General features: G+C 45.0%; 1 protein-coding gene across 3 annotated transcripts; it reads left to right on the top strand.

Moving 5' to 3' along the window:
- The first annotated feature begins 1,727 nt into the window (after positions 1–1,727).
- Positions 1,728–22,519, top strand: LOC118075661 (phospholipase A and acyltransferase 3). Of its 3 annotated transcripts, none has more exons than XM_035097778.2 (5): positions 1,728–1,812; positions 11,666–11,751; positions 18,568–18,670; positions 20,003–20,271; positions 21,553–22,519. In XM_035097778.2, the coding sequence occupies exons 2-5, from the start codon at positions 11,695–11,697 to the stop codon at positions 21,655–21,657; spliced, it is 534 nt and encodes a 177-aa protein (XP_034953669.1). In that variant the 5' UTR covers positions 1,728–1,812; positions 11,666–11,694; the 3' UTR covers positions 21,658–22,519. The 3 variants fall into 3 exon arrangements, with proteins under 3 accessions (XP_034953669.1, XP_034953671.1, XP_034953670.1); XM_035097780.2 differs by lacking the exon at positions 1,728–1,812 and adding an exon at positions 5,173–7,347; XM_035097779.2 differs by lacking the exons at positions 1,728–1,812; positions 11,666–11,751 and adding an exon at positions 11,798–12,403.
- Positions 22,520–23,055: the final 536 nt, after the last annotated feature.

Raw genomic sequence — 23,055 nt, 5'->3', positions numbered from 1 at the left:
CGCAGAAGAAAGGCAAATAGTGCCCCGGGTGAGAACATCATTGCCCTTGCGCAATGAAGCAACGAGGCATTGCTTCATCAAGAGCTGGATTTCGGGGAGAGTGACTGGTTTGGTTTCATTGGGTGCAGAGCCTCGGATGCATTGCTGGGGATGCTGCAACTATCATTTAGAATGGGGCGCAAGAGGCAGAGGGGTGCCAAATTTGGGTGTTGCACAGGGTGCCACTGGAATTTGAGACCCCAAGGTCCTCCAATGCTTCATCGCTGCTCCAGTACACCACTGTTCACACCCAATGGGGAGCACTTACTTTCTAGAGTGGCAAAGAGCCTTAGGACCTTCGCCAGCCTTTGTCCTGATTTGCACGTGCAAAATGTCTCGTGGTAGTTCGACAAAGGACCCTTCCAGGCTGATGGTTTATTCTGCTGGTGTGTCCTGCAACATTTCATTGGGGCAATAATAGCGTGTCACTGGCAGGGTTTACGCCGTATTGTCCATGCATCGTTCTGCTTTATTAGTTGTTTGTGATGTCTCCGCAGTGTTACTGCATTACTGCCATCTGGAAGTGCCCTGATACCACCATGAACATAAACCATAGTGAATGCACATTAACAAGGAGGTATGCAGGGCGCTGTGGATGATCTTCCTTGGGCAATCATTCTGATTTCTTTATGGGGATGTTATACTACAACGTGCATTCATCCTGATTTGCTTGAGGTTGTTTACATGTCTCCCATTATCTCCCATTATCTCATTCATACAATACTTCTCAGTTCATTTCCTTGTCACTTTCCAAACCACAAAAGTCTCTCTCTTTTTTAAAATGGATTCTTTGTGGTAGGGCGACACAACTTTTCTTATTCCACCAGGCCTAAGCAGGCAATTAAGATCACATCCGTCTGCAATGGTTACTTGATGACATTAAAAAAACAACAACACTTTTTATGGTTTTATTGTGCAGTTTTGTGGTTTTATTGCTGTGAATGGTACAGCAGTATGCATATATCACAAATAACTAATAAATAGTAAATAAATGTGCAAACCTATATTTGCAGTATGCACACACAAATCCCCCCCGCAAAATACTGACAGCCTAGAGCAGCCTTCTTCTCAGTTGGTTAGAGTGTAGTGCTGATAACGTCAAGGTTTCAAGTTTGTTCCCTGTATGGGACAGCTGCATATTCCTGCATTGCAGGGGGTTGGATTAGATGATCCTCGGGGTCCCTTCCAACTTTATGATTCTATGATTCCTCAACCTTAGGGTTGTCATACACCCGGAATTTCCTGGACATACCTAGAACACTGCAGCCAGAAGCAGTGACCGGGGAAATCAGGACGTATGGCAAGCCATGTCAGCACTGTCGCTTTTGCCGATTTTCTTTAAGAATAGCTCAACAACCAACCAACTTTCGTGTCCGGATTTTCACTCCTTGAAATACGGCAACCCTGCTTGGGTTCCCATGTGCCATTGGACAACAACTCCCATCATCCATAGCCGGCAGAGGCAGCAGTCAGGGATGATGGGAGTGGTAGTCCAACACCTGGGAACCCAAGGTTGAGAGAGGCTCCTTTAAACTTGAATTAAAACCACGAAATTAACATGATGCAGATAAACATTCCTCCAGCAGGGGGCAGCAACCCCAGGCCTTAATCCCCCCTTCCCCCTCCCCTTTTGCTCTTCCCTAGATGACAGGAGGAGGAGGAGGAGGCAGAGCTAGCATGACGTCACTGTTTGGTATTTTCAGCCTTCCTGGTTCTGCTCTTCTCTCGGCCCAGGACATAATCAGCTGTTGCAGGGCGGCCGGCCGGCTAAAGGTTTGTTTTGCGCCTATCTTTCTAGAATTTGACTTGTGCTGAATCAAACCACCGATCCTCTCTAGCTGAGGATTGGAGAACTCTGTAGCCTTCGAGGGGCTGTTGGACTTCCATCAGCCCCAGCCAGCATGACCAATGGTCAGAGAGGATGCGAATTGTAGTCCAGCACCGCCTGGTGGGCCGTATCTCCTCTATCTCTGATTTAGCTCAGGTTAGCTAATTTAGACTGGTAGTACCGTAGTAGCTACCCAGGGACTTCCTACCGACTAGCCTTTCCCATCTCTCGAGATGTCGGGGATCGGTGCTGCGTGCAAAGGCCCCTGACCACCAGGTCCAGTCGTGTCCGTGCATGTGCTTATTTTTTGAGGACCTGCCTTTCTACTTATTGGGGAAGTCACACAATTAAGATCTCCACTGTCTTCTGGATTATGCATTTCATATATAAGGAAGGGCTGTCAATTTGGATGCTTTGTGCTGCAAAAAAACCCTGGACTGTTGTGTTAGTCTGCCTCAAGACAGCAGCACTCTTGACATGCTCCTAGCAGGACTGCATGAAGTTACTTCCTCCTTTATTTGCTGTTTCAGCACCATTTTTTTTAAAGTGAGGTTGTAGAGGACAGAAATGAGAAAGCACATTTTTGCAGGGTGGTAGTAGGATAAGTGTTTTTGGTGTGTCCTCCTAGACCAGGCATCCCCAAACCGGCCCTCCAGATGTTTTGGACTACAATCCCCATCATCCCTGACCACTGGTCCTGTTAGCTAGGGATCATGGGAGTTGTAGGCCAAAACATCTGGAGGGCCGCAGTTTGGGGATGCCTGTCCTAGACATTATTTATAAAAGTGAAATAACCATATATGTTACAGGAAGGCTTGCAAAGTGTGGATTGCATCCCTCTTTTAATTTAGGAACATAGGAAATCTGCCTTATGTAGAGTCAGGCCATTGGTCTATCTGGCTCAGTAAGGTCACTGCTACCCTGTCTGCATGCAGGGCTCTGCCACTGAACCAGGGCCCTTCCCTATTTCTGCTCCATTTTCACGTAATAGAATAATAGAATATTAGAGTCGAAAGGGACCACAGGGTTCATCTAGTCCAACCCCCTTGCAAAGGAAGGATTATGGCTCTGATGCATGATTTTATGTGAAAAACACTTTCAAGTAACGCGATGGGCTGGGGAGTGAGCTAGGTAGCTATGTGAGATGCATGTGAGCATTGGGCACATCTTTGACAAGGAGAGTGGTGTGATTGGCTCAGCTGATGTACACACACACACACACACCTGAGAAGCTGTTGGATAGGACAGGGCACGTTTCCCTCGAACTCTGATTATGCCCCTTGCTTGCCTGGATGGCAGATAGAGAGGGTGTGTAGAAATTAGGTTACTGCGCAAAGGTAGCATTTACATTCACTGCTCTGTTCACTTTTGCCTCTGGCTTGTAAGGATGGGTGCTAGTCTGAACTTTATACATGTCTTATTTCTATGGCTCATGGAGTGAGTTTTGTATGAAATGTACTCCTCATCAACCACCTCCGATCCTGGTGCAACAACTTATCTCAAATGTGACCTGGAAAGAACACTTAGCATCCTGACCCTGATAGCTGCATAAAAGATCGGAGCGCTAATCCTTTGCCAGAAATATATCTTGTGCAAGCAGGAGTGAGGTTTCACACAGACAAATGGAGATATCCTCAAGGTAAATTTGTGGTTCAGGAACTGCAAAGATAAATATGTGGCCCTCTCAAAATCAATGCTGTGTTCTCTTCACTTCAAACATATATTACAGAACACAATACGAAATGCACTAGATCAGGGGTTCCCAACAAAATTTTCTCGAGGACCCCTCATCGAGCCGCTATTGTGACAAGGACCCCCATTAATTCCTAATCCTAAAATTAAAAAGTGAGAGCCAAATTAAGAGTCTTTTTATAAGAGTCCAGGGAGGAGGGAGGGGAATGGAGAAGACAGGGTACCTGCGCAGTAGCGCACAAATGAAGCTGACGCGCGCAAAGCATCTTGGGGAGGTGAGCGTTAGTAGAATGCGCGCACTGCCTCTTTGCAAAACAGTAGTGTTTGTAAAGCGCCACCTAACGGCATACAGCAGAACTACTGCCTCTATCTAATTCTAGTTTTGCGCTAGACTCTGCTCATGCAGGAAGCGGCCAAAACAAAAAATCTGTTATCATACGAAATATATTTAATATATTTTTTATTCTAATAGCAGCTCGCGGACCCCTCTGGCATAGCTCGCGGACCACCTGTTGGGAACCACTGCACTAGATTATGAATGAACAAGAAGTTATGGGGTGTTATGGAAGGGGTAGTACCTCGGGGGGGGGGGAGTACCTCTGGCCTGTCCTTCTAGGGTAGTTTGGTTTGTCCACCTTTGGTCCTCATCTTGAACTCAGCTCTCACCTGTGGCTCCCTGAAGCTGTCACCATGTGACAGCGGCCACGCCCTCAGGAAATGGTTTCGACTGGATGGCTAAACCAGGTGAGGGTAGCTGATGGGACTCAAACCCTCTGTGAGTTAGGGGCTTCCCCTGCCTGCGAAGAAAGGCTCTGCAGGATTGAGTGAACAGGACCAGTAGTGGGTCCAACGTTAACATCGCTTGTAGGGTTACAATAAGTTTTGTAAGGAAGACTTTAAAAATTATTGAGAGAAGGATTAAGAATAGTTGGTGTAAGATTTGATTCATAGCAATAAGAATAGTAAAAAAAATGCAAAATCAGAAAGGAATTTAGAAAACCAATAGAAGAGGTTGAAGGAAGTCTAAGGCTGTGAAAGCCAAATATTTATTATGTGGTTTTGGTGTTGTAATGTTGGAAAATATGTGCAAAAACTAATTATATATATATATATATATATATATATATATATATATATATATATATATATGTGTGTGTGTGTGTGTGTGTGTGTGTGTGTGTGTGTGTGTAGTGGGTCCAATAGTCAGGAAGGTGGTTTCTGCGCATTCTTTAGAGCAGTGGTTCCCAACCTTTTTTTGGGCCTAAGCATCTCTAAAATCCTGATGCCTCCCCCTCCCCATGACATATAATTCTTATTATTCAAAAAGTGAACACCTATTCACGTGGAGGAAGCCTAAAAGGCCATTCACTGTTAATAACTCATTCTCGAATTGCCACCCTTAAAAATCAAATCGCCCCCCTGTGGGGTGTGTGCCCCATGTTGGGAACCACGGCTTTAGAGGGAAGTGAGGAGCAGATGGGCTCATCAAGGAGCAGGGTGGATAAAAATAAATGTTTTTTTTAAAAAAATCAAAAAAATCAGATTTTTTTGATTTAAATCGATTTTTTTGATTTAAATTGGATTTTTTTTTAATAAAATGCTTTTTGAGGAAAACATATTACCATCCAAAGGTTATTCCATCATGAAATAAAAATTAGTTTTTTAATTATGTAGTATAAGGTTGTATATGTTTAATTTTGGGGGTAAATAAATTCCATTAATCCATTCACAATGTCATGCTCTTCCAGAGGTTTTTGTAAGATTATTGGGTAGTTTCTCTGCCTACAAGATATTATCACAGGTGCTTGGTTTACTTTTGCAGTTCTCAAAACTGAATTTGACTCAGCAGAGATCACATGCCTCTTCTTCACAGCAAAAATGTTATAACATGAACAGAGTTGAGAAAAAGACCTTAATCCTATTGTTCTACAAACCTATGAATACAGAAGCAACCCCTTCAGTGCTAAGTTTCAAGAAGTTCAGTGAATAGAATAGAAACAATATTTTTCTGATTGTTTGGAGTGGACAGTATTTAAGTTTTTCATGTGTAGGCTGGGCTGACAGTCTAAGTTTCTTAAAATATATATATTTTGTTTTTGTTTAGCCAAATTAGTTAACAAACATGGATGTTTGTTTAAGCAAATAACATTTGCTGAAATGTTATTGTTTCAGTTGAATAAATCTATTTAAATTGTTATTATTAAGGTAATGATTATTTTTCTCCTTCCTAAGTACAACAGTAAAGTTGTCCAAATATGAATGATTAACCTATTAAACTGGGGATAAAAAAACTAATATGAAAAGTTGTTATTCTAAAAATCTTCATCTACTTGCATATTAAAGTTATACCAGCAAGAATTAGTCTTTATGATTTAAATCAACTATGATTTAAATCAAGCCTTACTGACTAGTGATTTAAATCGTGATTTAAATCGTGATTTAAATCAGTTTGATTTAAATCAAATCCACCCTGTCAAGGAGAAGGAAGTCTCTGATCCCAAACTTCCTCTGCCTTGCGGGGTATATTTGGGAAGAGAAAGGGCTAAGGAGTAAACCCTACACAAATCTGGAGTGGAGTTTCTAAGCATAGCTGTCAACCCTCCCTTTTTTTGCGGGAAACTCCCTTATTCCGTTTCCCGCTGCTATCCTGGATTGTTAGATATACCGTAGACTGTCCCCGGGACAGGTGAGGCTGCTGCTGATCCCTTATTTTCAAATCCGAAAGTTGACAGCTATGTTTCCAAGATGGTTGGATAACGCCTTGGATGCCTCCTTCCGACAACTCCTGCAGCCCAGCTGGTGCCAGATGTATTGCTCTGCTTTCCTTTGGACCACATCAGTGAAGCCAAGGGGTCTCTGTGTGTCATCATCTGCACAGCCCAGGACCCCCCTACACACCGCCCAGGTTTGCTCCCCAGGGAGGTCACTTCAGCACTGCTCACACAGCAGTTTGACTTCACCCCCGGAGGCGCACTCCATTGTCTCTAGAGACAGACGGGTGCCAACAACAGTCCAATCAGGAGACCCCGGCAAAATGGAGTCACTATTGCTACTACTAGGCCCGTTGCCGGTGGTTACCAGGCTGGTGTCATAATTCTTCAGGGCCTCAATGGGCACCTCCAGCTGTGCTGGAAAAAAAACCAATCAGGCCAGTGACATGTCTGAAATTTTTTTGAGGATCTGTGACAGGGGCCCTTGCCATAAGGCCACCCAGAAGCCAAAGACCCTGATGGCCCGAGAAGGGGGCACCTCCGAAGCCATGACCTCAGCCCCACTCCAGCCCCTGCTCCCTGAGAACAGCGTGCTTCTGCCACGACCTCCATCCCAAAATGCAGCAAAAGCGGAACCTGAGAGAATGACTAAAGGCCCGAAGGGACCTTCGGCGCTGAGTCAGAAAGAATGCCCACTGAATAAGGAAACTGCTCCCCACTCTCGGAGGGGTCTGAACCTAGTATGGAAGAGAGTGTGCTGTGGGGATGAATCAGAGAGGGGCCGAGTGAGACGTCCGGAAAATAATGCGACGGGGAAAGCCAACCGTCCCTGGGGGACCATCCCCAAAGGCTTTGGGGGTTGTGTCCCCCAACCTCCTTGTTCTTACGATAAGCAACTGGCAAGAATGTCTAAAAGCCTGGTGGCGAAGCCAGGGGGCCTACTCCACGCACCCCATGTGCAAGCCAAAGGAGACCAAGCGGGGGTGCCCACCAGGGCCCCCCCTGGCACATTCAGGGCAGGAGTTGTAGGGTTGAGAAGAAGCAAAAAGCCGCCTCGCCAGACCTCCTTCTTCAAAGGTAGGGCGGCCCAACACCAACCTGTCTGGATCATAGTTAGCAATGACACATGAAACAGGTAGCTCTAGCAATCAAGCCCAGCTGCGAAGCAGGCTTTAAAAATGCTAAAAGTCGGAAGAAAGGTAAACGAAACCTTTCTAGAGCAGTCATCTTCAGTCCGTCCAGACCCACGTTGGACTCCCAACCCAGGAACCTGGGACTTTTACGTTTTCGCTGCTCACTGCATATCACACACACTGTGTTGGCATACTGTCCCCCCACCCCCATACAAGTGAACCAATATTGTTGGTTAAATATTTGAACCCTTTTCGTAGTTGTGACCTCACTTTGATTTCCAGTGGTTTTCTCCTCAGTGAAGCTTGTGGTTCTGCAAGACAGCAAGTCCTCATTCCTATTTATGAATGCATTTTGTTACCCCCAAAAGTCCTATCGTTTCCTTTCTTTCTCTGTCATCTGCTGCCGCCGCCTTTTTCTTTCCCTGCCTTCCTGCCTGCACTTTTTGTCCCCTACGCTCTATTTTGCCTTTGTGTTTCTCTCTCGTCTTCTGCCTTCTTTTTGCCACTTCAGCCCTTCTATCTGCTGTCACTTCCATGTGTGTCGCAATCCTTTCTGTCACCAGCTGCCTGTCTACCTGTTGCCTCTTCCCTGCCGCCCCTTCTTCTGGCACATTCTCTTTACCTTCTCAAACCTTTCTGCTCTTTTTTCTAACCTCCTGCTTCCTTTCACCTGCTGCCATTGCCTTTCCGTCTCGCTTTCATTTTCCCTTTTTGACTCTGCTTGCTTTCTTCCACCTTCCCTCACACTTTAATTCACACCCCTGTGCTCCTGCGCTCTCCTGATGTCAACTTGTCTGAAATAAAAAGAAAATCCCAAACAGGATTTCTGGGAAAGATTCATCGCTCTCAGAACCTAACATAGGCAGCGACTGATCCTTGTCGCAGCTTTGAAGTTTGAAGAAACTACTCAGATTCTCCCGCACTGAAGTAACGTATAGCTGTAGGTTTTTTTTTTTAATTAAAAAGTCCCCTTCTTTTAGTTTGCCGTTTTACAATTCTTTTTTTAAAAAGCAATTAAATAGTTTGCCATTTTACAATTCTTTTTTTTAAAAAGCAACTAAATAAAGTTGTTTTCATTCTAAATCAACGCTGAAATATTAAAGCTGGAATTCTATGCATACTGACATGAGAGTAAAGTTGTAGGAAAAACTGGTGGAATTTATGAACCTAGCCAAAATGACCACAGCAATTAGGAATATCCCTAAGGAGAAAAGTAAAATCGAGTGGAAAATATGTTGAGTGGCGCTAGGGAGGGAGTTGTCGCCGCGGCACCCCTTGGTGTGTGGAGTCCCGCAAGGCGCAATCCTTTCCCCAATGCTTTTTAATATCTTTATGCGCCCCCTTGCCCAGATTGTCCGGAGTTTTGGGCTGGGTTGTCATCAATATGCTGATGACACCCAGATCTATCTGTTGATGGACGGCTGCCCTGCCTCGGCCCCGGACACACTCACCAGGTGCTTGGAAGCTGTGGCTGGATGGCTACGTGGGAGCCGACTGAAGTTAAATCCTTCGAAGACAGAGGTCCTCTGGCTAGGTCGGGGCGACATGGGGTTGGGGGGCCAACTCCCATCTTTTGCAGGGGCTCAATTGGTACCAGCGCCTTCTGTCAAGAGTTTGGGTGTAACCTTTGACGCCTCCCTTTCCATGGAGGCGCAGGTTGCATCCACAGCAAAGGTGGCATTTTTCCATCTCCGCCGCATCAAGCAGTTGGTCCCTTACCTCTCTCGCCCCGATCTGGCCACAGTGATCCATGCGACGATCACCTCCAGGCTTGACTATTGTAACTCGCTCTACGCAGGGTTGCCCTTAAAGCTGACCCAGAAACTCCAGCGGGTGCAGAATGCCGCGGCGAGGCTCCTTACAGGGTCCTGGCCGCGGGATCACATTCATCCAGTGCTTTACCAGCTGCACTGGCTCCCGGTGGAGTACAGGATCAGGTTTAAGGTGCTGGTTTTGACCTTTAAAGCCCTATGCGACTTGGGACCCTCGTACCTACGGGACCGCCTCTCCTGGTATGCCCCGCGGAGGACCTTAAGGTCCACAAACAATAATATTCTGGAGATCCCGAGTCATAAGATGGCTAGATTGGCCTCTACTAGAGCCAGGGCCTTTTCAGTACTGGCCCCAACCTGGTGGAACGCTCTTTCCCAGGAGACCAGGGCCCTGCGGGATTTGTCATCTTTCCGCAGGGCCTGCAAGACAGAGCTGTTCCGCCTGGCCTTTGGGTTAGACTCAGCCTGACCCCTGTGTTTTTCTCCCTCATGGCTTGGATTTATGGCCTACTTGAAATGAGGCTGCACTTTAAATTTTAATACTGTATTTTAATCTGTATTTTAACTAATTGTTTTTATGTTTTATTGTGGTTCTGTTGGTGTCAGCCACTTATGGCCTACTTGAAATGAGGCTGCACTTTAAATTTTAATACTGTATTTTAATCTGTATTTTAATTAATTGTTTTTATGTTTTATTGTGGTTCTGTTGGTGTCAGCCGCCCTGAGCCCGGTTTTTGACTGGGGAGGGCGGGGTATAAATAAAAAATTATTATTATTATTATTATTATGAGGACTATTTGATTAAAGAAAATATTAATACTGAACTGGTGATCTGTTTGAACTGAAATATATGCAAGAGAGTTAAAGAATGCATGTATGTATATAACAACTACATGTATATAACAATACAGATAATGCAAGATATATGACAACTCAGATAATGCAAGATAAGTGAAAGTTCATCAAAAGGGAAGCAGTGTATAAGCAGCAGGGAGTCAATTTTTATTTTTATTTTTTTGTTTGTTCTCTTTTTTTCCTTTCTTTTTTTGTAAATTCTGATTCTGATTTTTTGTTTGTTTATAATATTGGCTCAAGTTATTTGATAAGATTTTACATGTTTTGTTATTGCTTTTAAGAAATTGAAATAAAGATTTTTAAACTATAAAGAAAAAAATAATGACATGAGAGTAAAGCCCCACCCATAGTTCAGCCTTGGGAAACTTGCTCCCCAAAAAGAATGCAAAAGATCAGGCTGCAGAATTACTACAATCCTACCAGGGCATACGTTTAACGAGAAGTAAATGAAAAAAAGAGAATCCCTCCCATGGTTGAACCTAAAAATCCTCTCTCCTCATTAAACCTCAGGGAATCCAGTCCTGCGACTGCAGCAATGGAAACCCTTAGGTAGGTTTGAGGGCCTACCTAAGAAATCAAAGGAAATCTATCTTCTGTTGAAGCCAACCTCCCCTGGTGTAACAGGGGCCCAAAGGGCCTCAATTAAGGTGATAATGTAAGGTAAAGGTAAAGGGACCCCTGAGCATTAGGTCCAGTCGTGACCGACTCTGGGGTTGCAAGCTTATCTCGCATTATTGGCCGAGGGAGCCGGCGTATAGCTTCCAGGTCATGTGGCCAGCATGACAAAGCCGCTTCTGGCAAACCAGAGCAGCACATGGAAACACCGTTTACCTTCCCGCTGTAGCGGTTCCTATTTATCCACTTGCATTTTGACATGCTTTCGAACTGCTAGGTTGGCAGGAGCTGGGACCAAGCAACGGGAGCTCACCCCGTCACGGGGATTCGAACTGCCGACCTTCTGATCGGCAAGCCCTAGGCTCAGTGGTTTAACCACAGCGCCACCTGGTAAATCCCTATAAATCGTAGAATATGCTTATAATAGTGAATTATGGGAACTTGTTGCTTTAAGAAACTGATGATCTAGCAAGATGTCGTTCTTTTACCAGAACAGAAGGTCAGCTAACACGCAAATCACAAAGATATAATTCATAAGCTGGAACACAAATTGTTACATGGTACACGTAACACAGGTTCCCAACACGCATATTATCTCACAATGTAACATATTATTGAGAATCAAAGGCCTAGTTAGCAATCCTTGGCCTAGTTAGCAATGCTTATTGCACATGCGTTTTAGATTAGGTAATGACATACGTATTAAATATGAAATGAGATAATGATGAATATTAAAATATTAAATGATGTAATGCTTTATGTGATTGGTTAAATAAAAATCCTTTGTCTGAAATGTTATAAATTCCTGCCTGACCTTGGGGGGGGGGGTTGCAGTATTCCGAAAAGATTCGACTGTAACCTTATTGCTTTGCAATAAACATAATGGACTCCTAACTCCTCTTGTCTCTGAGTTTTATTGGCTAACTCAGAAGATAAGCCATTTTTTTGGCTTACAACACTGGGGCTCCAAAAAGCAGATCACGAGCATTAAAAAGTAACTTGTCGAATTTGATTTCACAGGGACTGCCTTAGCTGCTGCACATGGAAACATGGATGTCAAAAGGAAGAGCAACCATAGATTGGCCAGGCCGCCATCTCCCAATCTGGTAAGGAACACTGAGTTTATTTATTTCCCAGCACCCTGAGCTCCTCTTTGTACCCATTCAGTGACATTACGCTGAACATTGTGGGAAATAAAGACGGGTTAGCGCTGCCGCCGCCATTATTGCCAGGCAAACCTGAAGAGGCCTGTCAATGTAATACTGTCTTAAGTTTCAGCGGATGAAAGTTTTCAGCAGGTGTGTAAAGGTTAACAGGAAAGACGCCTGCCTAATCTCCGCTCGAGGCTCCTCCTGCTCTTTCTGTTGAGTGGGTCCTGCTTGTTGTCTACTTCTCAGCCCTGCCCTGCCTGGCACAGCTGACTTTCCCTTTTCCTTTTAAACAAAGGATCCTGTCATCATCATGGGTAATATCTGCCGTGAGCAATTAGGAATTTGGAGATAGTCCCTTACTGGACCGGACTGTACAGTACAGTTATTTTGACGTGGCAGAGTCTGCTGTTTTTTTCCGCTAGTTTCCTGTCCCTGCTTGTTCCCAGCTGTTTGTTAAGTCCTGGGCAGCAGTCAGGATCTTTCCTGCTTTAGCTGTAGTCAACTTTCCAGCCTGTGGTTTTTGCAAAGCTCCTACCCTGGTGACAAGGAGGAAGCGGCAGTCTTGGTGATCATGGCAATGCGCAGCAGGGTGCCAGAATTTGATGTGGTAAGAGAGCTGTGCTTGGGGGGGGGCAGGCGGGCTGGATTATTATTTTAAGGTAACAGAGTGTGGCACAGAAGTGATCTGTTGCTTTGGCTGATTGCGAAGAGAACAGTGGTGTAGTTAGGCAATTTTGGGTTCTGGACTTAATGGTGTTTAGAGCAACCCCTTCCTCCCATCTTTTTCCAATGATAAAGTGTGTGACCTTTGAAATGTGGGAAGCCACCCCTGTATTATACAAAATAAAAAATAATGTCTTTATTGCATTTTTGAAATTTACAAAAACAAATAAAGAAATGAATGATCATACATATGGAGAGCCAGTGTGGTGTAGTGGTTAAGAGCGGTAGACTCGTAATCTGGGGAACCAGGTTCGCGTCTCCGCTCCTCCACATGCAGCTGCTGGGTGACCTTGGGCTAGTCACACTTCTCTGAAGTCTCTCAGCCCCACTCACCTCACAGTGTTTGTTGTGGGGGAGGAGGGGAAAGGAGATTGTTAGCCGCTTTGATACTCCTTCGGGTAGTGATAAAGCGGGATATCAAATCCAAACTCTTCTTCTTCTTCTACATACTAAACTAAAACATAGGTAATACAAAATACAAAGCACAAAACTTTAAAGGATAAAAAATGGAAAGAAAATTATTTCTCGTAGGCAAAGAAAAAGAAAAAAAGGACAAAAGACAAAAAAATCCAAAAAAGAAAAAAACAGACAAAAAGAAAAAGAAAAAAATGTATTTATCAAATACCTCAATTTAAGGAGTACAAACAATATCTTGTATATCTTATACAATCACTTTCTTTCTTTTCCCATAAATTGGTTAGAGTCCCTTATAAGTTTGTTGACTTTCCTCTTTGCGGTTCAATTCAGCAATTACATTTAAATAATCTATATTCAATGGTTCATCAAAACAATAGAAAAAATAATTCCCTTTCTGTGAAATTAGTCAAGGCACAACCAAGTGTTATTCTTGGAACCATATTTTAAAGCAATCCTATTCTTTTTTGACTTTATCTACTGAAGGCTTGACTTTTACAGCCCAACTCCCCATCCAGAGATCCGGTATCCCTTAAGCCCGAGAAAAAATGAGTGGAGGCAGGAAGCAGTTGAGGAAAGCAATGAAAATCTTTACAGTATTTTCTGTTGTAACAGAGTCCCCCATCCACCTTACAAGGGGGTGAGGGGACCCAGAACAAAGGTGTGTGACAACTTTTACAAACTTTAGAAATTGCCCAGCCCCTTAGCCAAAGGCCACTCAAGCATCACAAACATAAATTTGAGAGCATGACCTGTCTCCTGTGAGTCAAGGTACCTGACAACAATACCTGTTAGCTGCCTCTCCTGGCCCTGAATCCATTGTCATGGATCTTCCCTGATTTATACACAGAAGATGCCCTTTTTGACAGGTCTGCTCTGCTTTTAATAGACATTGCCAGACCGGTTCTGCCTGTGCTCTGGCTCTGGTTGCGGATTCTGGTGTGTCCACTGAACACCTGCCCTCCTTCCCTCCCTGTGGGCCCAGCACATCATAGCATCATGGAGTTGGAAGGGGAACCCAGGGGTCATCTAGTCCAACCCCCTGCAATGCATTGTGCAGTTGCACAAGGGGGAGCCGGCCTAACTTTGCCTCCCCCCCAGCTCAGGAAGGCGGCAGGAGCTCAGCCACGTGGCATCGATGAGAGAGCTTGTCATGGGGGGGGGGCCGGTTGCACCCCTTCAGAATTTTGCACCTGTGGTCCTCTCCCATGCTACACCACTTGGGAGTAAAAGACTTTGGCCCTTTCCTAATGTTTGCGTCGGTGTGCTTGTCTCTGTGGCCTCTGACTAACCTGTAAAAGGTTAGTTTCTCTTTCCTTTTTGGGACCTTGCAGCCGAAGCTGTGCAGTGTAGCTCTTCAGGACTTAGTAGCCAATGATAGTCCTAGCAGAGTAGACCTAAGTTAGTAATGTACATTAATTTCAGTGGCTCTGCTCTTATTTATTTATTTATTGCATTTATATCCCACTTTTTTTCTGAGGAGCTCAAGGTGACGTCCTCATTTAATCCCCGCAGCAACCCCTGTGAGGTAGGTTAGCCTAAGAGAGGCATTGACTGGCCCAGGGTCACCCAGTGAGCGTCATGGCCAAGTGTGGATTTGAACCCTGGTCTCCCAGTGTCCTAGTCGGACACTCTAACCACTGCTCCACTCTGGCTCTCAGTAGGACTCCTGAGTAAGGCTAGAACTGGACACAAATGATGATGGGAGTTGTAGTCAAAAACATCTGGAAGGCATCAGGTTAGCAGAGTGGACTACGGTCACTACGCAGGAGATTAGCTTTGTAGATTGGATCTTTTAATAGTGCAGGTAACATCCTTTGCGGACAAAAATAAATTTGTTGACGTTCCCTTACCGAGTTGTACGAAGAGCCTCTTAGGGGAAAAGCACTTTCAGTTTTACTTTTCTACTCTGACTGTTAGCAATTGTGACTTGGGAGAAGCCCTGCCTGGGTTCTAATAAAGTTTTCAGCCCTTTGTTTACTGAGTATTTGTGGAATTAGGACAAGAGCTGGGACTGTGTGTGGTTTCAAAGTGCTGTACCAAAGGAACCCAAATTCTAAATTTCATGCAGCGCAGAATGGGGTTGTATCCAACATACCCTCCAACATTTCTCTGATTAAAATACAGTAGGGACGTCCTTATTCCATCACGATAGTTTTACTATTTATACCCCATACATCTTACTGGGTTGCCCCAGCACTCTGGGCAGCTTCCAACATATATAAAAACATAACAAAACATTAAACAAACTTCCCTATACAAGATTGCCTTCAGACAGCTCGGGGGTTGGATAACTCCATAACCTCCAACATTTCTCCAATGAAAATAGGGACATTCTAAGGAAAAGAGGGACATTCTGCGGTCAAATCAGAAATTGGGATGGCTTCTCTAAAAGAGGGGTGCCTCTGGAAAATAGGGACACTTGGAGGGTCTGTATCCATTATTAGTTCTACTCAGAATTGGAATTAATGGGCACAATTTACTTAGCTCCATTTATTTCAATGGGTCTGTTCTGAGTAGTTGGAAAGAGACCATGCTTTTTTAAAAAATATGCATGTACCTTTGCTTATTTACCACAGTTATACTCTTCTTAGTTATGGAACAAGCAGCTATGCAGAGGCCCCCATTGAATTTCTGATAAGAGCTGCTTGATGGCAGAACAGACTCCCTCAGAAGGTTGTGGACTCTCCTTCCTTGGAGGTTTTCAAGCAGAGGTTGGATAGCCATCTGTCATGAATGCTTTAGTTGAGATTCCTGCATTGCAGGGGGTTGGACTAGATGACTGTTGGGGTCCCTTCCAGCTCTACAATTCTATGAATTAATGAAAGTCTTATTAAGCCAACCTTGTGGCGTCTGATATTTCACGGACTTTCAAGTATTTATTGAAACCATAAGGGCTAGAAAGTTGCTCTTATAAGAACATAGTGTGTGTGTGTGTGTGTGTGCATAACTTGTACCAAGGTGTTACTGTTAGAAAGATAGATAGATAGATAGATAGATAGATAGAGAGAGAGAGAGAGAGAGAGAGAGAGAGAGAGATAATTTGTTCCATACAAACTGTAGACCAGGCATCCCCAGACTTCAGCCCTCCAGATGTTTTGGACTACAATCCCCATCGTCCCTGACCACTGGTCCTCTTAGCTAGGGATCATGGGAGTTGTAGGCCAAAACATCTGGAGGGCCGCAGTTTGGGGATGCCTGCTGTAGACTGTCGCAAACAAAGCTGTACAAATTTTCAAATCAAAGAAAGCAGTTGTGCAGAAAGTAAAAAAAACCACACACACCCAAAAACCTTTTAAAAACCATCAGCAGGAAATGAATGACCTTGTATCCAATCTACAATCTACAATTGATTGCAGAAGCATGTAAAAAATGTTGCCTGTATCTAAGATAAATCCAGTGCGTTCCAATAATGCCCTCCTATGGATAGGCTAGGAAATAATCAATGATTTGAAAGGTTGAAAAATAGCCTCCAGAAACTGATGGAGCAACTTAACTGTGCTACATTTATTGAGCTTCCTCCAAAATAAATGGAACGTACTTTCCACTGCGCGCTTCCCAAGCAGAATTGGGAACTGAAATAAATATTCTATATTTCTGTGCTCGGCCATCAATGCTTGCGTTTTTGTTTTTTTAAAAGAAAAGTACATACCTTGCCAAAAGCCCCCAAAAGAGTGCTCAGGGGTGTGCACAATGCAAAGACGTTAGAACAATGCAGGCATAAACACAATACAGATAAAAGCAGTTTTTTTAAAAAAAAAACACACACACCAAAGAATTGCTTACAATGGGATGATAGAATTAGAACGGCAGCAGAAACAATGGGATTCCAGCTGGCCTCCATCAGACCCAGAAACAGTCTGTGCCCTCTTTCATAGGGCTGCATTTGTGACTGCTCTGGAATGCCCCTGCGATGCTCTGAGCTTTCCCATGACTCGCTGGCTCTGACTTTTGCTTTGTTTGTGGGCTCTGTATGCCTTTTCTTTCAAACCTCCCTATTTAGGGGCATTGCTAGGCATTTGAACGATTTGGAGCATGGGAGCCCATAGGAACAAGTTTGCCTAAGGTGTGCATTTGCAGGTAATATCTAGAGCAGGGGTAGGCAACCTAAGGCCCATGTGCCGGATGAGGCCCAATCGCCTTCTCAATCCGGCCCGTGGACGGTCCAGGAAGCAGCGTGTTTTTACATGAGTAGAATGTGTGCTTTTCTTTAAAATTCATCTCTGGGTTATTTGTGGGGCATAAGAATTTGTCCCCCCCCCCCAAAAAAAATAGTCCGGCCCTTCACATGGTCTGAGGGATGGTAGACCCACCCACGGCTGAAAAAGGTTGCTGACCCCTGATCTAGAGCAGCAGTGGCTGGTGTCCGTGGAGAGCAGTAGGGGAGTAGGCAAAGAGGCCAGCAGGAGACGTGGCTGGGGACAGGTGGAGCCAGAACCAGGGCTGGGCGATATCTGGTTTTCAGCATTGTGATATATCACCCGCTAAACATCACCATAGGACGCGGGTGGTGCTGTGGGTTAAACCACAGAGCCTAGGGCTTGGCGATCAAAAGGTCGGCGGTTCGAATCCCTGCAACAGAGTGAGCTCCCGTTGCTTGGTCCCAGCTCCTGCCAACCTAGCAGTTCGAAAGCACATCAAAGTGCAAGTAGATAAATAGGTACCGCTCCAAGCGGGAAGGTAAACGGCATTTCCGTGCACTGCTCTGGTTCGCCAGAAGCGGCTTTGTCATGCTGGCCACATGACCTAGGAAGCTGTATGCCGCCGGCTCCCTCGGCCAATAACGCAATATGAACGCCGCAACCCCAGGGTCGGTCACGACTGGACCTAATGGTCAGGGGTCCCTTTACCTTTTACCTTTACCTAAACATCACCAATACACCAATGTGTCACAATGTCTGAAATAAGGATGGAGCCGTGTGGAAGCATTGGATGGTTTCATGGTTTTTCCCGCGCCGTAGTTTTTGCTTAGCACACACACATAGTGATTTGTGATATATTGCATAGTTGCCAAGTTTTCCCTTTTCTCGCGAGGAAGCCTATTCAGCATAAGGGAAAATCCCTTAAAAAAAGGGATAACTTGGCAGCTATGGATATATTGCCATGTCAAAAATTACAAAACCAGTATCACAATATGGACTTCGAACTGGTTTTGTGTGATATCTTGATATATCGCCCAGCCCTAGCCAGAACCAATAGCAGGCAGAGACCCAGCTAATTCTAATGTTGCTCCCGTCCTCATCCTCCCAGGTGAGTTCTGCAAGGGCAGCACTGAAATGAAATGGGGGAAACTGGTGGGCAGTGGTGGTGGTGGGATGAGTGGTGGTGATCCTGGCCAAGGGCAGACTAAGGTTGGTGGAACTCTGTGCAGTTCACCCTAATGGACCCACCCCACATGGTATAAGTACAAATTTAGGATTTACATGTCACAGAAAGCAAGCCAACTAATTTCCAACCCAAATCACTCCTGATACACCCTTCTCTTTCATTTTCACTCCAGCTCAGATCGTCCAGACTTCAATTAAGGCTGCCTCCGGCAGTGCCCCTGTTTCCCAGTTCTTTCTTCCTGTTTCCATACATGTCGCTGCTGAGTGTGGCTGACTAACACTTTCCCCTTGTCTCCTCCTGGTACAGGATGACCTGGAGCTTGGGGACTTGATTGAAATTTTCCGCTTTGGATACCAGCACTGGGCCATCTACGTGGGGAACGGCTTTGTGATTCACCTGGCTCCACCATGTAAGGAATCGTAAGATTAAGATGGCCAAGTGACTGGGCGATGCGGTACGGTGGGTGGAGGATGTGGTCTTCCCCTGTGCATCTTAAATGCAGCTTGATTCCTGCGTTGCAGGGGATTTTGGAATAGATGACCCATGATAGCCATGTTCAAATATATAAAAGGATGTCATATGGAAGAGGGTGAAAGGTTGTTTTCTGCTGCTCCAGAGAAGCGGACAAGGAGTGATGGATTCAAGCTACAAGAAAGAAGATTCCACCTAAACATTGGGAAGAACTTCCTGACAGTAAGAGCTGTTCGGCAGTGGAATTTGCTGCCAAGGAGTGTGGTGGAGTCTCCTTCTTTGGAGGTCTTTAAGCAGAGGCTTGACAGCCATCTGTCAGGAATGCTTTGATGGTGTTTCCTGCTTGGCCCTTGTGGTCTCTTCCAACTCTATGATTCTATGACCCTTGGGGTTCCCTTCCAACTCTACAGTTCTGTGAAAATGCTACAGGTATGAAGCTTTTCACAGCGTGGAGCCCACCTTGCTCATCTTTGCTAGTCAAGCTGCAGTTAAAGGCATAAAATCGGGGGCCAGCAAGAACAATGGCAACCCTAGCCTCCATAGGCCTAGGGGAAGGTTTTCAGTATTTTATTTTATCACAGTGTATGTTAATAATAATAATAATAATAATAATAATAATAATAATAATAATAATTTTATTATTTATACCCTGCCATCTGGCTGGGTTTTCCCAGCCACGCTGGGCAGCTCCCAACAGAATATAAAAAATGCGCTAAAACATCAAACATTAAAAACTTCCCTGAACAGGGCTGCCTTTGGATGTCTTCTAAAACTCAGGTAGTTGTTTATTTCCTTGACATACGATGGGAGGGCGTTCCACAGGGCGGGCGCCTCTACTGAGAAGGCCCTGTGCCTGGTTGAAATTGGTGCTGCACCAGAAACTTATTCTGTGTCCCCACTGCCACCTGAACATCCTCCATCAACGAATGACATACTCCATTTGAAAATGATCAAAGGGGAGAGAAAATGCCAGTGAAACCCTAATGTGTGTGGTATGGGGCTCCATTTGCAGGCATCTCAATGTTGAGGTGGCCCAAAGGGTACATTCACACCGTATGTTTTAAAGTACACTGAATGCCCTTTGGAAGCACATGACTTGCCCTTCAGAAATCATTTGTTAAGGGCTCTGTGAAGCGTTAACTACAGTTCCCAGGATTCTTTGGGGGGAAGGAATCTGTGTGCTTTAAATGTATGAGCACTGAAGGGACAGGGGTAAACGGTTTTTGTAGCCAGCTTCCCCCCATCACTGCCTCTCTCCCCCCCCCCCCAGCTGAATATGCAGGAGCAGGCTGTGCTAGCATCATGTCCACCCTAACTGACAAGGCGCTGGTGAAGAAGGAGCTGCTACAGGAGGTGGCAGGGAAGCACCGCTACCGGGTGAATAACAAGCACGACACAAAGTTCCCGCCACTGCCCAAGACCAAGATCATCCAGCGGGCTGAGGAGATGGTGGGCCAAATGCTGCAGTACAAAGTCACCAGCGAAAACTGCGAACACTTCGTCACCGAGCTGCGCTATGGTGTGCCCAGGAGTGATCAGGTACTATTCTTATTGTTTTATTTACTCAATGGCATTTGCGCCCTGCTCTCAAAGTGGCTTGCAAAAAGAAAAAGAAAAAGCAGATCTAAGATGGCCCCTCCCTGCTCACAGACTTCAAAAAAAGACACGGCACACAAGGAAATAGGAAGGGGAGGGAGGAGGAGAAAGCAAGCTCATAATTCTAGAACTCGGGGCCACCCAATAGAATTTTTGGATATTTGGGGCAGACATAAGGAAGTTATTCTTTACACAGCCCATAATTAAACTATGGAATTGGCTCCCATGAGATGGGAGTGATGGTCACCAACTTGGATAGCTTCCAAAGGATAGCACCCTGCGTGAAACAGGATGCTGGGCCTTTGGCCTGATCCTATAGTAGCAGGGCTCTTATACTGTGCAGCATAAAGCCATTGGATGCATAAAAACCAGATCGTTTTGGAATAAAAATTGTCCAGACCCGTAAGTATTATTCAAAGCTTTACTAACCAGAACTTACTCAAAACAGGTACAAAAACACCAATGATACATGCAGATAATTCCATAAAGCACATGCATATCCAAGCATTGGTTCTTCTTCTTAAATATATATAACACAGTTACGATCAGAGCAAAAATCAATGCTCTGTCTCTCCCATAGCCAGAATCCCATAGCCTGCACCCAGCCTAAAGCTATGCAGCTCCTTGAGAGGCCCATTTACATACTGTTTTGTTCTCTGGCATCCAGAGAAGGACTACAGCAGGGGTCCCCAAACTAAGGCCCGGGGGCCAGATGCGGCCCAATCGCCTTCTAAATCCGGCCTGCGGGTGGCCTGGGAATCAGCATGTTTTTACATGAGTAGAATGTGTCCTTTTAGTTAAAATGCATCTCTGGGTTATTTGTGGGGCATAGGAATTCATTCAATTCCCCCCCCCCCAAATATAGTCCGGCCCCCCACAAGGTCTGAGGGACAGTGGACTGGCCCCCTGCTGAAAAAGTTTGCTGGCCCCTGGACTACAGGCAACTCCCTTCAAGATGGAGAATTGCAATTGAATAAATTAATCACATGCTCTAAGATTAAACACTTGTGTTTAAGCTAGCAGAGAACAACAACACTTATTATAAACTCAGTCAGAGCTCAGAGAGAGCTTCAGTATGCTTCAATGGAAATTTCCAATGTTAAACCCTTTTCCGCCATATACGTACAGGCATTCTCCATTTCCATTTCAGTGTGCAATTGAACATTCATACTTAACATTCTTCTGGTGGTCTTTGCTGACTTGGCTCCCCCTTTGATCCTGCAGGTCCGAGATGCCTTGGTGGGAGTTAGCATCGCAGGGCTGGGTTTGGCAGCCCTGGGACTCTTTGGAGCTGCCGTGGTCAAGAGGAAGAAACAACAGAACCAATAACAGAACCAATAACAGAGACTCTGAGATTTCCGTGCTCCCTTGGTTTTTTCTTTTTCAGGTTTTGTGTTCTTTGAACAATTACCTCTTTGGGGAAACAAACAAAAAAGCAAGCAAAATAGTTGCTCCCATTTTGGGCCACAGCCTTGAACGCCCTCTCCTTGTTGAGAGTGGCTTCCATCTCTCTGAGTCCCAAGTCTAAAGCAATTCTTCACAGCCTCCCTGGAGTGGAAAATTGGAATGCTGCATGCTGCCTTTAGACTATTGGTCCATCTAGCTCAGCACTACCCATGCAGATGGGCTGCACCTCTCCAGGGTTTCGGACTGGAGAATAGGGATGTAGGAGGGCATCCCTTCCTGTATTCGTCAACTGCAGCGCTGTCTCTGTTCTACCGCAGTTTGCCCTCTGCCCCAAACAAACGTCATTCATGCCGCCTGCTGTGGCAAAATTACATAATTTGCATCATTTACGTAATTAATTGTGTAAGTTACGTTGTCATTGCATTATTCCATTCCATTCATTTCAGTGCAAAGGAAACACAATCCAAAAGGAGGGGAACAGTGTGATCCATTGGGTATTGATTGCAGACTGAATGCAACAGCAAATGCCAATCATACTGATTTCTGTTCTGGGCACGGGACGAATAAGCAAACACTGGCAATTTCTGCTCCCGCCTTCCGTTTTTGTTGGAATTTCCTGACATCCCTACTGGATACATTTCCAGGCCTACCTGGAGATGCCTGGGATTGAACCTGAGACTTCCTACATGCCAAGCAGTTGCTCTACCACTGAGCTTTGACGGCCCTTCCCCAAAAGATGGGTGGGGACTCTTCCTCCTTTGGGGCATGAGCCTCCACAGGCTGTGTCCTGATCCTGCTGTTCAGTGGACAGTGCCAGGGATTTGTGCCAGTTTGGGAAGGGCAGAGGTGTTTGTAGATGAAGAGAGCTGAGACAAATTCGAGGCAGAGCCAAGATCCGAACAGGAGTTCTTAGTTGGTAGCTTAGGCCTGTAGCAGAAGTGTAGCTAAACATGAACCACTTAAACTGGTGGTGGTAGAGGTGATTTTCAGCACTCATTTCTTTTGTTTAACACTCCCTTTTTGGCTGAATTTCTGTATACCGCTGCACGATAAAGCGCTCTGGATTTAAATGGGGTGTGTGGTAAGGTGTAGGTTCTAAACAGCACATGTGGATTGTATCCAAATTTTACTTAGACTCATGGAAATGAATGGACCTAAGTCAGTCATGTCCATTAGACTTGATTTTGTTCTGACTAATATTGGACGCAACCCTGCATATACAGAGCATAGCATGTATTTGCATATTTTGTTCTTATTCTGCATTTTATTTAATTTATCTATTTTGAAAGATACAGAAGTCGGATAAGGCAAGAGCTCTCT

The sequence above is a fragment of the Zootoca vivipara genome, chromosome 17, assembly GCF_963506605.1.
Source record: "Zootoca vivipara chromosome 17, rZooViv1.1, whole genome shotgun sequence".
NCBI lineage: Eukaryota > Metazoa > Chordata > Lepidosauria > Squamata > Lacertidae > Zootoca > Zootoca vivipara.
Note: the sequence above shows the minus strand (reverse complement) of the source record. Positions and strands in the feature narration are given on the sequence as shown.

Excerpts from the sequence above, each read along its gene's own strand:
- LOC118075661 (XM_035097780.2), top strand. The coding sequence starts at position 6,669 with ATGGGCACCTCCAGCTGTGCTGGAAAAAAAACCAATCAGGCCAGTGAC. Across the intron at positions 7,348-11,665 it reads CCAGACCTCCTTCTTCAAAG|GGACTGCCTTAGCTGCTGCA; the intron begins GTAGGGCGGCCC and ends TTGATTTCACAG. Across the intron at positions 11,752-18,567 it reads GGCCGCCATCTCCCAATCTG|GATGACCTGGAGCTTGGGGA; the intron begins GTAAGGAACACT and ends CTCCTGGTACAG.